Here is a 19920-nt window from a genome sequence, read left to right as displayed (position 1 = left end):
AATAATTCTCTCAACTTTAAACAGCAATAACTTGGTTATTTTAAATGGGGCGATGGTTCGTTTCAGTGACCCAGAATCGAATTCCAGAAACGAGAATGGTGCCGCATCATGGCAGACTTATCATGACCATGTGCGGACCCTCCATGCTATACTAATATCGATCCAAACCAGCCGAGGTTCAATAGCCAGCGTCCAGGACCTGGTCTGTGCATGTAACACGATCTAAATTATCATATCCAAACAGCGTTAACCGACGTTTGGAATCTGTCCACGTATAAATACGATCCAAATTTTATATACATTCTTGTCGCAAATACAAGGTATGCCACTAGTGTGAGAAAGTAAAATAACTCCCTTGTTACTCATAACACAGAAAAAAAGTTTATATAAAAGTTGTACAGAATCAAGAAACCTAAACTACAAAATTAATTTAAAACATACAGGGCGATGAGTAAAAACGGGACACGCCAAATATTACATTTTTTAAATGAAACATCCTGTATATTTTTAAACATGGATTTCCGAGAAAATTTTATATATGGCAATATAAATATCATTTTAGTGCAGGGTTGTCAAGTTATGTAGAAAATTATGTGAATTTCGGAAAGAACATGACCTTGAAGAAGTTGTATTAACTTTCAGCTACTAACATTTGGAACAAAATAATTAGGCAGAGTTATAGGCAAATGTTATACAAAGGCTCCTATTTTATACAGGGCATTTTTTATAATGGTACGATCATTTTTAGAAAGTGTAAACTTAATTTTCTAAAATTTTTCAAATGTAGTTTCAAATGTTTTATTTTATTCACATATCGGTCCACTTCAACTTTTATTAAGCATGTTCTATATCTAATATTGTTAGTTTTTAAGATATAGCAACATTTCTGAAAAAACTTAATTTTTATTATTCTTGATTTTTAAAAAATCAAGTCTGAACTTTCTAAAAATGATCGTATTATAAAAAATGCACTGTATAAAATATTGATAGTACATAGGAGTCTTTGCCTAACACTTGCCTATAATAACTCTGTCAAATATTTTTACTCCAAGTGTTAGTAGTTGAAAGTTCTACAACTTCTTCGAGGTCATATTTTTTTCCAAAATTCAAAGAATTTTCTACATAATTTGGCAACCCCCCACTAAAATGTTGAACTGTGTATATTGCCATATATAGAATTTTCTCAGAAATCCATATGTTTAAAAATATACNAATATATATATATATATATATATAGAATTTTCTCAGGAATCCATGTGTTTAAAAATATACAGGATATTCCATATAAAAATGTAAGATTTGGCGGGCCTTGTATATTTCTAATTAATTTAGTTTTTAGGTTTTTTGATTATGTACAACATTTACAACATTTATATATATTTTTTTACTGTATTATGAATAACAAGGGAGTTATTTTACTTTCTCACACTAATGGCCCACCCTGTATATTCAAATTCGTTAATTTATTGTCATTAATATACCAATTAATTAATAAATCATATTTATTGCAAAATATCATACCGGATGTCTCAAAATTCAAAAGTGTTGCCAACGAAAAAAAAGACAGCGTGACAGCTGACAGTTCAAGGTTATTAAAAAAGGAGTACCACACGAAAAAATAACGCGTTTTCATTGTTGTCCAATATTTTAAAAATAATGAGGCTTTGACAGCTACAGTTTGCAATTTTGGTACAAAATATTGTTGGAATACTGATTTAACTTCGTCAACTGTGATGAGATCGATTGAAAAATTTAGGAAGACTGGATCTTAAACACTCTGGCCGTCCTTCATCAAGTCGTGCACCATAAAACATAGAAGCAGTTCGTGAGAGTGTTGCTGAGTGTCCAGTAACATCAGTTTGGCACCGGTCAAGAATTGGACATTTCGAGAAGCTCTCTACAGCGTATTCTTACGAAACATTTGCTCACTACGTGCTTACAAAGTTCAATAACTGAAACCTGCTGACCACACAGAGCAGTGTTGCCAGGTGTGTGGGAAATTCCCGTTTTGGCGGGAATTTACGGGGGTGGTGGGAAAACGGAAAATTTATCTGAAATGGCGTGAATTATGATGTAATGATGTATACACTTTACTTTAGAAATAATAAGTGCTCTCAACGGCGGCGGCGTATATGGCGATCGTGTCCACTGTTCAATGGTCTAAGGATGTTCCGTCCAACAGTGTTTCGTAGTTCGTGCTCGTTTAAATTCATTTCTGTGGTGAACGTGCGCTGTCAGATCGTAAGATGTTATTTGTTTGTCTAGTTTGTCAACTTCACCTACAAATGAACATTTTAAAATGTTCAATCAAGAAATATATCTTAAAATAAAAAAATTAAATACTTGGACTAATATGTTAACGCTTTTGACATTGAAATTATAAAATTTCATTTTTTTTGATTTTAAGTTTTTGTTTGCATAATTAAATTCTATTCATATTTTAAATATTCATGAAAAAGAAGGTCTCTTGAAAAAACAAATTTTTATTAGGTATAGGTAATTATTAATGCAATAATTATGGTGCCTTCCAAACAGTGTAATAAATTCGGAATAAAGTAAGGAAATCAGGGTCTTGATTGTCTGATTTGGTCAACATTTCGATTTTATTTAAAATCGTCCTCAGGGCTCTAAATAACAATAAAGAGGTAATTATACAGCATAACATAATTTAAAAACATTCCAATATTTGAAAGAACAAATTAAAATTGTTATTTAAATTTTTAATTAAGCGTACCTACCTACTTAATAAAAATAGAGATCGAAACATATCTAAATTATCTTTTTCATGGTGTTAACGTTTTTTAGTTGTTATTTTTTGCATCTCCACAAAATATTTGTTTTGAAGACGACTAAACATATTACAGTTTTCTCATAGAAACATTGTACAAAATGAAAAGTAATCTAAAAATTTATAAATTGTACTTAATACATTACATGATGAATTATTTTAATCTTACGATAGTGGTTTTATCTGACTGGGTAAGGTTGCTACTATTCTCTTTTTTAACTATATTTTGGCTCTCACTTTTATTGTGTATGTGTAATTAACGAATATTAGTTAAATTTTATTAATGTTTTTCAATTATGTTCCACGCTTATACCCTTATCTCTTTTTACTATTTATAGATCCCCAGGAAGATTTTAAATAAAATCAAAACGTTGGAATCGAAGAACATTTTTAGTATTAATTACATTTACATAGCTTTCAATATATTTAACGTAAAGAAAAATGTACCTAGAAATATTTATCTGTGCTGAGCTGGTGAACAAATTAATAGTTAATATTTTTTCTCATTATATTTATTTGTATCCAAATTTTTCAAATGATGAGGTAAGTGCATATAATTACTAATTACTTAATTATAAATATAATCAATAATTAAGAGCATGATCATGTCAAAAATAACATTTAAATATATACATAACTATTATTTAATAAGTTTTTAACTATTTGAAATATGGTGTGTAATCATAAATATAATACAAAACAAATATGACTTTATATTACAATTGTATAAATAGAAAAGTATAAAATAGTTAAGACTTCCAATTTATTTATATATTTTTGTCATATGCAAATCATGTTTTAGTAATGTTTTAAAAGAAACAGGAATAATTCGCCTGTTTCTGTTTCTGTTAACAGCAATAGTTTATTTCATTTTTGTGAAAAAAACAGTTTTAAGAATGAAGTTTAATTTTACGTATTCATAGAAAAAAAGGTATTTTGAACAACAGTTTCTTAGTTATAATCATCCTTATTTCAAGTGATCAAGAGGAAGACATAGAAACTCAAATTGCTATAAAAATAGACAATATACAACTACAGTAATTTAAAAACTATTCTTCTATTCATTTGGAAATTTATAATAATTTAAAAATAAAAATTAAATGTAAATATATTTACTCGCATTCGTCAACACATACATAAATTTACACATACATCCATACTCGAACAGACTAATGGTGGGCTAATGTTATGCATCTCACAAATTATAAAAAATATACGGTAGATACATTCTTAACAAATCAGAAGAAAAAGAAATACAAAAATTTGACAAGATTAATTATTTTTTAAAAATAAATGTGTTTTGGTATACATTTCATTAATTAATTAAACCATCCCTATCTTCTCCACTGTTTCGTTTCAAAAATTTTGGAGCTCAAATCAATTGGAGTAACAATCAGTTATCTAGTGAGTGTCTTTAATATTAACTTTCAATCTGATAATCATCAAAAGATGAAAAATGTTGACTTATTTCGGCTATTTTCGTACATTTCTTCTTATTTCTAAGATATTAAAGTTCACTTAATTATATAATAAAAAAATGCTGCTATTTAGTATACTGTCGTTTCTTTGGGATTAGTCGTAGTAACATTACTATTATCATCCTCATCTGAATTGTATTCTTCAGATGCTGTCAGTTTTCTCCTAGCAGCTTCTTCTGCCCTCCTGAAAGATATCTTTTATTTTTATATTGCCAAACTATAATATTAATAAAATAAGACATTTATAACAGAATTATCAATAGTTGTATTATTACTTATTAGATACCTACTATTAAGACTATATGCTGTATCTACTATTTGCGTTATTTTAGGTAGGCCTTAGGTTTAAATATGTTTTAAACAAATAATGAAATTTAGTTTAATAATTTAAATAAAAGGGGAAAAATAACTTATTTTAAGTGGTGAAGATTATGAAATATACTTTGTCTCTCTAATTCTATACTCAACATTAGTATCATCATATTATTCTACAGGGAGAGTTAGGACAGTCGCGCCAAACTCCAGGAATGGATTCTACACGCCAAAATAATACGAAAAAACTCAAATGTTGTTATGCGATTTTCATTGTTTTCAAGCTATGACGTACATTTCAATAAAAAAAATATTGATATTCTATTAATCATAGCGTTGATTAAATGTTCAAAAACACCACCATTGACCTCTAAACATTTCCGGCTTCGTCTACGAAGGGCGTCTATAGTTTTCCTTTCTTAATGAGTGCTGCAGTATTGATGATTTATCGAATTAGTGCCTCCCGAGTGATTACTTTAACTTTGTACACTTCATTTTTGAACCAGCTATGAGGTCTGCAGATCTTGGAGGCCACTTACTTGTAATTCATTTTGTAAAAAAATTAAGTAGCGGTTTCCTATGAATCGATTCTCCAAAATGAAAAGGTCGAAAACCTATGCTGAAAATTACGTCCGAGTGTTGCTTTTACGGAGGACTCGGAGCCAACCCCAGAAAAAAAAACTATCCAGCAGTAGATTTGTTTTGGTTGTGTCGGCGGATTCCTGGGACAGTTCAGAATAGTTTCCCAACTGTATTCTTAGTATGTTTTGGCCTTGATGTTCTTATGAATAGAAAGGTCAACTAATTCGAACCGTCCCAGAATTGTTCTCTGTCCAAACCAAAACTAGCCGGCTGACCAGCTGCCAGGCCTACCTCAAGCAAAATTCTACCTGCGCCCATGGTTTTCATTACTCTTTTTCGTCGAATACCCAATTGAGTAGCAATAATTCTTCGTGAGCTGGTAGTTGCATCATCTTCTACTAGACTCAGAATATTTTCTACTTAAACCTGAGCTCGATGAGCTCGGTCAGATGTTATACTAGCACTGGGAAGCTTTCCGGTTTTGCACAGTTTGTTGAAAATTCTGATAAATATATTTTTATTAGGACATCTCTGATGTGGAAACCGTTGATATTTTTCATTAGCAGCATTAGTATTCCCATTACAAAAACCATACACAAACACCATATTTGCATACTCTAAATTTGAATAAGTTCTTGGAATTTTGTAACACTGATGGTACAAACGAGTAATTAAATGTTAAACTAATTGCGACATAAAATGACACTGACAAATATCCTACTTTTGAACCTGGAACATGACATTTCAAATTTTTAAAATTGGTAATTACGCTATAACTTGAAAACAAATGAAAATCGCATCACAACATTGATTTTTTTTCTTATTATTTTGACGTGCAGGTTCCATTGCTGGAGTTTGGTGTGATTCTCCCGACTCACCCTGTATATAAAGATTAAATTACCTACTATTAAATATATAAAAATTATGTACAGATTAGGAAAACTTTCCAATGATTTCCAAGTGATTTGAAATATATGTTCGTTTGAAATATACAGGGTTTTCATTTATACACATTACGTATAGGATTATTATTATAGGAAAAATTTTTATACGATGTTTTTGGTCTTTACCCGTACTATTTTTGGACTCGTTGGAAATAAATGAGTTTACTTAATTTTTTAAAATATATAAATCTATATATTTTTAAATATTTGGGCTTCCTTTCTGCAGGTGATATAAAGTTTAATAGAACTTCCAATAATGAGAGGGAAGACCTAATTATAAGATTATACCCTCCCCGGACTAATGTGTTAGACAAAGATGTAGTCTCCTGACTGAATTACTAATAATTTTCCTATAAGCGATTGGTTTAGCCACAAAACTTTGATATAATTTTTATTCTCTATTTTATACAGGGTGTCCCGATTATAAGTAAACAAAAGGCAAATGAAAGTCGGATATGCTACTAAATGGACTATTTTCATATCAAAAGTCTGTTATTTCGAATGATGCAATTTTGTTCAAAACTGTTTGGCAGTTTTTTATTCGAAATCTAAGAAGACAACGTTATTTCAAATATACAGGGTGGGCCATTAGTGTGAAAACGTAAAATAACTCCTTTGTTACTCATAGTACAGAAAAAAAGTTTATATAAAAGTTGTACAGAATCAAGAAACCTAAACTACAAAATTAATTTGAAAAATACAGGGCGATGAGTAAAAACGGGACACGCCAAAGATTACATTTTTTAAATGGAACACCCTGTATATTTTTAAACATATGGATTTCCGAGAAAATTCTATATATGGCAATATAAACAGTTTATCATTTTAGTGCGGGGTTGCCAAGTTATGTAGAAAATTCTTCGAGTTTTGGAAAAAACATTACCTCGAAGAAGTTGTATTAACTTTCAGCTACTAACATTTGGAACAAAATAATTATAGGCTCCTACATCAGCTAATATCCATATTTTATACAGGGCAATTTTTATAATACGATCATTTTCAGAAAGTTTAAACTTGATTTTCTAAAATTTTCCAAATGGAACACCCCGTATTTTATTGTTCTATTTTATTCACATATCGGTCCACTTCAACTTTTATTAAGCATGTTCTATATCTAAAATTGTTAGTTTCTAAGATATAGCAACAATTCTGAAAAAAACTTAATTTTTATTATTTTATATACAAATAAATATTAAATAATAAAATTAACTCAAAATGGAATGATAAATTATGAACTGACAAGTTGACACAATGTGACAGTTTTTTCCAAAGCCATTTCGTGCTACTGAAAATAATAAAAATTTAGTTTTTCCAGAAATGTTGCTATATCTTAAAAACTAACAACTGTAGGTGTAGGACATACTTAATGGAAGTGGACTGATATGTGAATAAAACAGAGCAATAAAATACAGGGTATGCCGTTTGAAACATTTTAGAAAATCAAGTTTGAACTTTCTAAAAATGATCGAATTATAAAAAATGGCCTGTATAAAATATCAATATTAGCTAATCCTAACATTTGTCAACTCAGTCAAATATTTTTGCTCCAAGTGTTAGTAGTTGAAAGTTAATACAACTTCTTCGAGGTCATGTTTTTTCCAAAATTCGATGAATTTTCTACATAACTTGGCAACCCCGCACTAAAATGTGAAACTGTTTAAAAATATACAGGGTGTTCCATTTAAAAAATGTAATATTTGACGTGTATCGTTTTTACTAATCGCCCTGTATGCTTCAAATTAAATTTGTCCTTTGGGTTTCTTGATTCTGTACAACTTTTATATAAACTTTTTTTCTGTATTATGAGTAGCAAGGGAGCTATTTTACTTACTCACACTAATGGTCCATCCTGTATATATCAAACATATATCTATATACCGGGACAACCTTAACCACACACTTACTTATCGAAAGCAACAATTTTTGTCTAATATTTTATTTTCGAAAACCGCTTAGTTTTTAAAATAACAATTATTTAAGAATGTAAAATTTTGTTACTCAGCACAGAAGTCAAAAGTCGCTGACTTAAAGCAGAAATAGATAAAAAAATAATTCCATAAAACATCCGCATGAGTTAATTTGGTATCTATCTTAATGAGTGGTTAAATTTTTGGAATTTATTTCTGGGGCACGCTGTATATGAAAATTCTGTACCTACCTTCTATCTTTAAATGTATTCCATACTGGAAGGCAGACCCAGTCTAATTATCGTTAAATATTATGTATTTGAAATACAATTATTTTTATACATAGGTATATTAATTTTAATTTTATGAATAATGAATCGAAAGAGTTGTTTTATGGTAAATATATCTTTCTTATAAAGAGAATATTGAACTTAGGTAAGACTTATGCTTAATAAAGTTTTCAGTATTTGAGAGAAAATAATCAATTAGTCTTAATTATTAATTTAGTGTTTGTTGTTTTTCAGTAAAACTAATGTTAATAAATTATAATATTATAAATGCAACTTACAATTTCTGTTCTTCGTAACTCTTGGCTTGTAGTTCCTCTTCTTCTTTTTCTTTTTGTTTTCTCTTTAAGAAAAGGAAGGCTATGTATACAAATAATAACACTAACGGAATTAAGACAGCCAATACAATTCCGGATGCAATTCCAGCCTGTCGCTGAGAATATTCTTGTTGACCTGAAATATATATTTATTTTGACAATATATCTGATGTTTCACAATTTTCACGAGAAGCATATTTTGGAAAAATAAAAGAAAAACTCTAAATTTCGAATTTAAGTTTAGATTTAAGGCTATTAATTAGAATTGTTAGGTATATATTATACAATATATTCAGAAAATTATACAGTATATATATCTACAATTACACAATAATTTACAGAGAATTTGGCCGCCTCTTACTTTCTTATAGAATATTTTGCATATCTTTTCCATTTTTTGTTAAATATCATTACATGCATACTACCCTCAACTCTTAAAAAACATTAAGGCCAAAAATCCATTTTTTTTTTTACTTTCAAATACTTAACGATACTGCGAAGGTCCGTAAAAACAATTGGAAGTTGTAATTCTTTTTTGCTATAACTTCTTTTGGTGTGCCACTGCGCTGTGATGCAGTGTAGTTGTGATAAGTAGTTTATTTCGTTTAATTCGATATCAATTTTCGGTACTACTAAGTGTATTTGATAAAAGATTAAGAACGTATACACAACCAAAGAGTACTTCGTACCTATTTCTTTTTGACCTACTCCTCGACGTAATAAAGTTTTTATCTAGGACGCTTCGTTAAAAAGATACAGGGTGTTAATCTTCAAAAAAATATTTATAATTTTTTAACATAATTTAAAAACTAGGAAGTGAAATAATTTGAAATATTTATGTAAACATTGTTCAAAATCTGAGGGCTTTTCCTAAAGTTTACATGCTCCAGTGGCGGAGATACTGGGTATCGGTGGCATATTTTTCTAAATAAAATGGTACGCCACTGCTTTACAACCATGATATTTTCGGATTCGTCTTTCAATTTTTTACAAATTACTACTGCCTTATGTTTTTGAAGAAAGCCTGATTTTCGAGTAAAACTTAAAAAACTAACTGAAGACATACTTCGACATTCGAATAAAATGCGGTTTAAAATTATATAGTAGGCTGCGATATTAATTTTGATATTCTGAGCAGCTAGAAGAAAGAATAAATATTGCTTTTAATTTAATTACATTCTCGTTACTAAAAAGATGTCGTGCCTGTGCTCGCGCAAATGGAGGTATTTTTGAGCATTTACTCAAATAAAATCATTAAAATGATGACTAATGTTAGTCATTCCTTTATTCGAATAAGTAACCGAACAATTAGTGTTTGTTATGTTATTTAACAATAAATTAAAGTGTTTTCAGTTGGGCTTTTTGGATCCGACATCTTGGTTTTTTAAATCCGATTTTTCGGATTCGTGATCAGCGACCTCGAAAACCTCCGTATACAAAATTTGGTGACAATCGGTTAACTTTAAAAAATTTCGTCCACCATCTTGATTTCGCCGCCATGTTTAAATTTTTGAAATGGTCAAGGTCATATCTGAACTTAAAATTTTCCGTTTTTTTTCCGGGGTCAAACAGGGGGGTTCCCATTTAATAAAATCGTCTTGACCCCATAATGACCACGTGATCAGTGGTCATGTATGGTCACCATTGAATAACCAGGGAAAAACCCTAACTTTCTCTATATTTGGTATTTCGGGAAAATGTATCTCTCGCGAAATTTTTTGAGTTCTCATATTTTTATGCCACCCTGTATATTTATTAATAACCTGATATTGCTAAATTATTTCTCTTTTCCTTGTAATCTTCTACATATTTTTATCTTGTTCTCATGATTAATATCTTAAATTTATTCTATATTTAAAATTCTATTTAGGCATGAGAAAATATAAAATTTAAACAAAATTTAATAACTAAATATAAAAAACCAGAGAGAAAGGGGACATAAAATGCAATTTTTTGTGCAAATAAAGTAGACCAAAACATTTCCACATATTTACACTAATGAAACAATGGTAAGTATTTATGTGATAATGTGACACTAGTTTGCTATTAATGTAAAACTTAGATTTATTGACCAATTTCAATTTTGATGGCACTGCCATGAAAAATTGCAGGTATCCGAATTGTGCATGCTAAAGGTGTATCAAGTGACAGAATATAAGTAAAAATTTATATAAAAACAGGTCGCTTCGTTTTCGAGATACAGGTGTTGAAAAAAAACTTCAAATATCCCTAATAAAAACCTCGACCTGACGTGCAATGATTAAACTTGACATAATGACAACTAATTACGGGCAAAAGTTTTGATGAATTGATAACGAGCGTTCAAATAAAAACGTGGTCAAGTTGGTTCTGAAAATTTGGACGTAGGGCGTAGCGTATAGCAAATGAACTTAAACGTCATCTGTCAAAGCGCTATATCGCCGCTATCAATTTGAATATTTTCGTTTTAAAAAGCGTTTAAAATGGTGTTTTCTCAAGAACAAAAAGTGTTTATCATAGAGTCCTACTTTAGAAATGGACGCAAGATTGATGGAATATGGAAGTATTCTATTGAGGAATGTTTCATAGAATTTCAAAATCAATTTCCCGGCGTTGTTGAGTACAAAATTTTTCAAAGTGCAGTTCAGCGTTGTGTTAATGTTTTTCGTGAAACGGGCAGTGTAACAAGAAAAGAAGGAAGCGGCCGACCTAAAAAGCGGACTGAAGAATTAAAAGAAAATGTCCAACAAATAATGGAAAATGCGCCAAGAACTTCTGTACGTGTTTTATCACAAATGGTGGGAGTATCAGTCGGTACCTGCCACACAGTGTTAAAAAAAGATTTGCGTTTGTTCTCCTATCGTTTAACTTGTCAGCAAGAACTTCATGAAGTTGATTTTCCGCGACGGGCTGTATTTTGTGAATGGTTTTTAAACAACTACGGTGAACTTCATAATATCACCTTTTTTTCTGATGAAGCCTGGTTTCATTTAAGTGGTTACGTAAACTCACAGAATATGAGAATGTGGTCTTCTGAAAAACCAGATAACTTTTTTGTCGAGGGCCCTCTACACGCTCAAAAAATTGGAGTTTGGTGTGCTCTCAATCGAAGGAGGATTTATGGACCTATTTTTTTTAATGGTACTCTTACTGCGCAAAGGTATAGAGAAGAAATTATCGCTCCTTTTGTTAACCAGCTGGAAGAAAACGAAATTACAAACTTTTACTTTCAACAAGATGGCGCAAGGGCACATACGGCAGGCGAGACGATGAATATGTTGAGGGAAGTTTTCCAAAATCGACTAATAAGTCTCAATGCTGAACATGAATTTCCACCGAGGTCATGTGATATTACGCCGTGTGATTTCTTTTTGTGGCCTTACCTTAAAAACACTATTTTTGAACTGCCTATTCCTGATTTAAACCATCTGCAGGCTCGACTTATAGACAAGATTCGTGAAATTAACAATACCCCGAGCATCTTAGAAAATGTCTTTAATTCTTTGAGGAACAGGTGTGAAAAGTGCTTGGAACAAGGAGGGGGACACTTTCAGCAGCTGCTTTAATTTATTGTTATAACAAGGAGGGGGACACTTTCCGCAGCTCCTTTAATTGTTTGTTATTGTTATCACGATTATTCTTTAAAATAAAGTTATATAGTCATTAACGTTATTGAAACTGACAGCTGCTATACAGCTCATTGAGAAATGAGGTTAAGTTGGTCGCTGTAAGCTACTCCCTGCGTCCAATGTGTCAGAGCCAACTTCGACCACGTTTTTATTTGAACGCTCGTTACATTATCCTGATGACCAGTGTCGGAAACAAAGGAAGATAGCGTCACTAGGAACTCAATAATAAATTGGAAATTAAATAACCACATACAAGTTTTTTTTCTCCGACTTTTATGTTTTTAGGGTCGCTGATCACGATCCCGGTGTCCATATGACCTTATCATGTTTAGATGAAGGTCGAATAAAGGTCAAACCTTAACTCGAATGATACAATTTTTTGACCCCGGATTTTGAAAGAGTGACCTCTGATGGTCATTTGAAGGTCATCTTGACGTCAAATCCTGTTGTGATCTCTCGGCTGATATATCGGCTAAGAAGCGAGATATCGTATACATTAACCTCTATGAAAGTTCAGGAGAATTAGTATCTACAGTTAAGTGTGATTTCGTGAGATGATAGGTTCATAGTCCAAAATGCGTAATTAGTTTAGTGTTCTATTTCAAGCTTGAGTATTTACCATAAACCGGCTTTAAATTTTAGACCATGAGCCTATCATTTTACGAAATTACATTCAACTGTTGAATTTCTACCGTAAATACTAAAGACCCTATTACAAGAATATTGTGGACGAATTGTTGAGGAACAACAACAAAAGGATAGGTGTTTAATGAACTTGAAGATCCATTTTCTTCATTTCCATGTTGATTACTTCCCCAACAATCTAGGAAACTTCACTGAGGAGCAAGGTGAGAGATTTCATCAAGACTTAAAAGAATTCGGGAAAAGTTGTGAAGATGTGTGGGATGTCAATATGATGGCAAACTATTGCTGGTCATTGAAAAAAGATACGACGAATGAACATAAGAGGAAATCACTCCGTAGATCTTTCACAAACAAACGAACACGTTGAAGTCACCATGAGACCTAATAAGCATCAAACTTTTACCCTTTACGGTCATCATTGCAACTTACGTTCAACTGAATCCAAGAACAACAACATGGAAATAGCTTTCATCCTCTTTGGGGTGCTTACGAGTGTTTGTAGCTTAATCTTCTAAAGGAGTTTAGTTTCGGGGTTCAAACGCGTATAAGTTATGCTTTTTAGATAATCTGAAAAATTATGGCACTTGAATTACGGCTTTTGACCTTCATTTGACCCTGAAATAGACTCTCAAGTCAGATCCAAGATTGATGGTCCCCGAGATTTCCCACAACTTTTATAGAAGTCATTAATCAGATACCAAAAACCAGGATTCAAAATACAGATGACCTGCAACGTAAAATTTTCCGTTCTTTCAGAATCCCGGTTTAAAAAATTGTATACTTACTTAATGTGTTTGACCTTCATTTGACCTTGATATAGACGTGATGAGGTCATATGGACACCGGAATCATGATCAGCGACCCCAAAAACTTACCCATTCCTAGCTAAGATATCAGCCGAGAGATCAAAAGAAGGATCTGCGAAGGGCTGTTATCCGTTACAAAATTTAAAGTTCCTACGGCAATGATTTTTTTTTTTAATTTTTATAATTACGTTACCTATATTATCTGTATCTCAAAACGAAGGGTTTTATGACCTCTGCTTTTATGGACTATACTAATAAAATAACAAACAGTATGTATGCACCTATGTTTAAATCAAAAAGATAGTCTAAAATAATAACAATAATAATAATAATATATTAATTAGAATTGTATATGAAACACAACCCAAAAATTTATTTTTTTTTTAAATTTCATTTTTGACAGAAAGAAACAATAGTATATTTATCCATTTGTAAATTCATCTAGCGTACTACTGAATGCTTATATCCACTTACTGTGAAAATTGGGAATTGGGGTACAAATAAAATTATTTCCATTCCACATCATAGGGATTAACCTCAAGAGTTCTCGTACCATTTATCTTGCTCTATATCCTAATCCCTAGCATGTGGAATGAACATTGAACAAATTTTATAATTACTGTATTTTTTACATGTTTATAAATTTTATTACATATTACAAAATTAGTTAATATCTAATGATATTTTATTATTATGTCAATCTCACATGCTAAGGTTAGTCCTCTGTGTACCTATGTATATAAGTATGTATCTTTTTTATATATTTGTCCATCACTGATTGATTTTAGCAGAAAATACCAGTTTGGTGGCAAAAAACAAAAGACGTTTGTTAGTGACTTCCATATTTCACATAAAAAATAAGTCTATGTTAATCTTTGAGTACTCCGTAAACTTATGTCAAAATACATGAATTTTTAAAAAAATGTTAGGTATGTATTAATAAATAATCTTAAAAATGAAGCTAAAAAAGATGTATTTTAGTAAAATCTAGGTAAAAATTGTAAATTCTATGATCATCTAAATATATAAAAAAATATATAATGGAAGCTATTACAAACCTTAAATTTGATTTCCGGGAAGCTACAAGTGATGTTTATGTGAAAATTATTAAATTAGGTACAAAACAAAAATTTATATTTCAAACGTTAAAAAAATATTATTTGTATAACGATCTCGTTGTTACGCGGTATATCCAAAAAATGCTTGTCACAATCTTTGCAATGCAATATACACAATCTAAATTTACAAAGTACTCTTAACATTTTAGTAGTTTAAACGTCTGTGATAATACTACTCTGACTGCTAAATCGTCCTTTCGGTGATTTTTTCACAGGTATTGCATAATTATCATCACTGTATAATTTGCCTTCATTATTTGATGTTAACAAATCTGGCTTTGTAGAATACGGAGTGCTATATAAAACACTTGAGGTGGGACTTTTAGAAGTTGGGCTGTTCGTTGATCTTATATCACTTTTTAAAGATTTCGTTTCTGGCTCGAACTCTGGCATATTGGGATCCACTGGTTTATCTTCAAATTCAATTTGAGGCAAACCCTTCAATGGTTCATGAGTTCTATAGCTCTTGTCATAGCTTCGCCTTTTCTTCAATAAATTAAAACTGGTATCAGATTTATCGCTAGATATAGGGCTGCGTGAAAGTTCATCATCAAAATATTCTGGACTAAAAGATCTAGTTAAATTCTGGAAACTCTTAGGAGCATCATATTGCCACTCATTGTCTTGGTTTGAATTTAAATATTTTTGATAACATTTGTAGGCAATAAAAGCAATCAGTAAAAATAGTGGTACGAGAACTGCAAGGATAATACCCCATGTGATGGCTGCTTGTCGTTGTGAATATTCTTGTTGACCTATGAAAAAAATGTTATTACTTTTAAAAGCAAGGTTACTTATTTCAGAGCCTATAAGAAATTAAACGTAGATCTAAAGAGTTCTCTCTGCATAAAATAGCAAATAAAACTGAAAATATTGACATTACATGAAACATCATGTGAAGAGTAGTAATGTTGGTTTTTATTAAATTAAATTAAATTTTACTTACGTAAACACTCTGTGTATCCATAATCAGGAATATCCCAATTTCCATCGGCCTGACAAGTTCTTCTATTATCACCCACTAATACAAAATTTTGATTACATTCATACGTTACTCTAGTTCCTGGAATGAAGAGGAATGTGCTTTTTCTACCAAATCTAGGCGTTTCTAAAATGCCGCAAGACACAACTTGTGTTCTGGTGGTTTCCTTTAATTCATATATTGTGGCTTTATAATTCTGTGTGAAATGAGCTAGATCTCTATTTAAAGTCATGGCAAAATCATAGTAGCACTCATACATTTTCGTACTACATATTTGATAGGTTCGTTCGATATGTTGAGATCTATTTGCCGGAATTATGTCCTCTGGCATCATCAGAAATTGTGGTCTAAATGTTCTGTTGTTATAACTAGCTGACGTACGACCAAATTCTCGATGAAACAGTGCTCGTCCTTTATGTAAATCTAGAACATCATCTATCATCCAAAATGAACCGAAATCGTTGTAAACCCTTTCCATATCATTGACATTTGATACAACGCTTACTCTTGTACCATCAGGTAAAGTAAAATCATCTTCTTGGTTGAAACTCCAGTTTCCAAAAAGTCCCATTGTTCTATTCTACAAGCAAATAAAAATAAATCACTATATTCATACTTAACGTAGGTAACTTACTATAAATGTCCATGGCAAATACACCCTAGCGGTCATATAACCTTGGTTATCAAGAACTTCCACACCGGCACCGTTATCAAACATCATAATAACCTCGGACTGATTTAAAATATATGTTGGAGTGTAAACAGTGACGCCTAAAAAAATATATATAGTGCCAAAAAGTATACACCGGATGGAAATATATATTATCAGTAATTTTTACTTGTCTGAAAACCGAATAAACGTAACACACTAAGCGACTTTGGTAAAGGAGAAGTTGCGATACTCCAATTAAGCAAAATATGAATATGCATTTTTCAAAAAATATAAAGCTTGTTGATTAAATTCTAATAGAATGAATTTATTTTGACTGAATTCCTACGCCAAAATAATAAGCATTTTATAAGCCGCTAAAATTAGTCAATAAGTGAAATTATAAGTACATACAAAAATTCGACCAATGTTTAAACAAGTGCCTGTCCTAATTGACGGATTCGAATTTTTCAAAAAGCGTTTAAAAGCTTCAGAGCCCTTCTATATGTGATTAAATTTTCAAGTATCTAAGGGTTTTGGTTTTTGCTGTGTAAAATTCTGAAAATTTGCAAATTTTTTTTCAAATACTGGATTGCAAATTATTATGCAAAATCTATAGAACGGATTTTGATGAAATTTGGTGTGATGATTCTACATATCACGAAGTTTTCTTGAGCCAAGTATGAAGGTCCTATAACCAATTTAAAAACATCAAAAAAATTCCCTAAAAAGTAACCCCATTTTTGGTGATTTTTTTCGATTTTTACAATAACAATCATGATTCGTTCGATTTGTAACTAGTCACATTTTGTAAAAAATTTAATTATAAACATTTTTTCCCCTCTTCCATTTTCGCCTAAAATCAACTTTTGAAAAGATACATAATTAAATAGGAAGAAAAATATGACATTTTGCGATTTTTTTAACATATTGTGCCACCAAAAGTTAAGCCCGCGTTTTTTTTATGAGCATAGAAAAATTTTCATTTCTAGTGATATTTGAAAGCCAAAAAGCCAAAAATCTTCGTGGATATACGATTCACGGACTTCATATGGACTTCTTGAAACAGATACCGTTTGGACTATAAAGCAACAAATGTTTTACAAAAATGTTGTTAGGATGAGCCGTTCTGGAGATAAATAGTAAAATGTCATAATTATCATTAATCTCTCAAGCAGCTACTCTTTGAACAAAATAAAATATTATTGAAATGGTTAACGTCAACTGTTCTTTTTTCATTTGAAAAGAATGAAAAAAAATCTTATGTATTTAATGTTCTTTGATACCAAATATTTAAGTAAGCATGCAAAATATATCTAACCTACTAACATATACTTAGAATTTTCATGTCCAAAAAATTTGGAATCAACGAAGCTAGTGTTTTTTTTATTTTCACAATTTTTAAATTTTTCTTAAAATTGCAGCATATGAAGTTTTAAAAATGGAATTTTAATATCAAAATGAAATTTAAATATACATACATACCTATATCACTATGAGGGAAAATTAATTTAGCAAAAAATGAAGTTGGCTATGAAACCTTTTAAAAATATTTAGACTGATAAGCAATTCACAATATTTTACAAATTTTTTTTTTTTCGTTAAATTATGTACGAAACAATTTCTAGAAATATAGACCATCCAGCACAATTATAACTAATTTTAAAACTGAAATTGATCTTTATATTATTTAAAATCGAATTCAGTGTTACTGAATATTGTTGGACTTACTGGAACATTCTATTTAACTTCAGTTTTAAATGAATTATAATTAGGCCTTCGGTCTCTTTTTACATACCTGGAAAATGTTGGAATTTTAAAGAAGGCCTGTCAAAGAAAACCCTTCGACCATTCGCTATTACGTCTAGCCTATACCTCCACCTTGCGTCCAAGGGTCTCCTTCTTACTTCGATAACTGTTGACGAATTTCCTCTAGCTACGACTGATGTCAGCTGCGTTGCCCTAACTTCTCCAAATGCGTTATCATCCATTTGCTCAAATCTTCCTTGTACTTCTAAATTATCTGTTAATGTTGTAGATTTAACTAAAACAAATTCTCCTTTTCCATTGAATGTGTATTCTACGTCGTCAAAAGTTACAAAGTGCGGGTCTCCGTAAACACCAGCTATACCCGGAGCCTGATAAGCAACACAGTCTTGTGTGGGTCGTCGCTCAAATCGAAGAGTTTCACATCCTACTGCCTGTTCTTCTTGCCACAAGCAACATAAATATTTGGGAACTATATCGTTGAACCATTGTGATAGCGTAGGAACTTTTGTTGCTTCATTGTAAGGCATTTTACCAATGTTATGACAACGTCGTGGACTAGATCCCCATTGTTGGTCGTATGACAACATTAAAAATCCATTTTTATCATAACAACATTGCTGTTCAGAGCCCTCTAATCTGAAAACAAAATTCAAATTTAAATTTGCAAAATTCAACATTCTTGAACATGTTTTTCTTACGTTGGAGATCCGGTCTTTACGCAGTGAATAGCTTGATTATTGTAGTAGCACTGGGGATTTGAATCTTTATCGCAGTCAGTATCAGGCAAATATTTTCCTTTATCAGCTAGAGCTTGTTGAATCGTACATGGACACTGAGGAAGTTCGTGAGCAAAATTTTTTAAATATCTATCAGTTCTCAACCAGTCATTGCAGAGATACATCGGCCAATTTGAACCATACATATTTTCCCATTGAAATTGAAAATACCAACCCAGTGGAATAGGTTTACTCCAAATTAAAGGCGTTATTTCTACTACTTGTTGCGTTGTTGTATACGTGTTAACCTAAATATAAATATTATTATTTTCAGTCACAGACGCTCAAAAATATACAGTCGCATTCATAAAACATTTATAAATTTGAAATTTATTTATTTACTTATTTAAGATACTTTTGTGTGAACAGAATAAATGCAAATTTTGTATTAGTCAGCGCTAAATACCTCTCAACTAATAAAATTGAAACAGATCGTCGTATTTTAAAATACTGTTGCATTATTGTCCACCAAAAACCATTTTCTATAACCAAAAACGCTAAAATTATATGTAGTATTCCAAACTAAATTGTCCTATAAGTAAGTAGTAAGCATGTTAAAGCAAAATAATAAAACACGAAAAAATATTGATTTCTAACGACCACCTATTCATACATCTTAAAGTTATTCTTAGTAGTGTTTAATAGTTTTATAAGATTAAGATTTTATTAAGATTCCGTATTATTTTATTGTACTGAGCATCTTTTGTACTCCGTGCCTTAAAAAAAAGCTTTCACAAATAGTATATTGTTATATAACAATATACTATTTGTGAAAGCTTTTTTTTAAGGCACGGAGTACAAAAGATGCTCAGTACAATAAAATAATACGGAATCTTAATAAAATCTTAATCTTATAAAACTATTAAACACTACTAAGAATAACTTTAAGATGTATGAATAGGTGGTCGTTAGAAATCAATATTTTTTCGTGTTTTATTATTTTGCTTTAAC

At 30.9% G+C, this 19920-nt stretch overlaps 1 protein-coding gene across 2 annotated transcripts in view; it reads right to left on the bottom strand.

The window, feature by feature from the left end:
- Positions 1 to 3159: 3159 nt before the first annotated feature.
- The window catches only part of LOC108904784 (protein mesh), a 42810-nt gene continuing 26049 nt past the window's right edge, over positions 3160 to 19920 (bottom strand). Inside the window, exons 7-12 of one of the 2 annotated variants that reach the window (XM_018707460.2) lie at positions 18892 to 19217; positions 18222 to 18829; positions 16409 to 16545; positions 15739 to 16354; positions 8580 to 8751; positions 3160 to 4450 (exon numbers count right to left, since the gene is read on the bottom strand). In XM_018707460.2, coding sequence (XP_018562976.1) covers positions 4336 to 4450; positions 8580 to 8751; positions 15739 to 16354; positions 16409 to 16545; positions 18222 to 18829; positions 18892 to 19217 — 1974 coding nt within the window. In that variant the 3' untranslated portion in view covers positions 3160 to 4335. Of the gene's footprint in view, positions 4451 to 8579; positions 8752 to 14084; positions 15548 to 15738; positions 16355 to 16408; positions 16546 to 18221; positions 18830 to 18891; positions 19218 to 19920 lie in introns of those variants that run through there. The other variant, XM_018707459.2, reaches the window with a different exon arrangement.

The sequence above is a fragment of the Anoplophora glabripennis genome, unplaced genomic scaffold, assembly GCF_000390285.2.
Source record: "Anoplophora glabripennis isolate ALB-LARVAE unplaced genomic scaffold, Agla_2.0 scaffold175, whole genome shotgun sequence".
NCBI classification, from domain to species: Eukaryota; Metazoa; Arthropoda; class Insecta; order Coleoptera; family Cerambycidae; genus Anoplophora; species Anoplophora glabripennis.
Note: the sequence above shows the minus strand (reverse complement) of the source record. Positions and strands in the feature narration are given on the sequence as shown.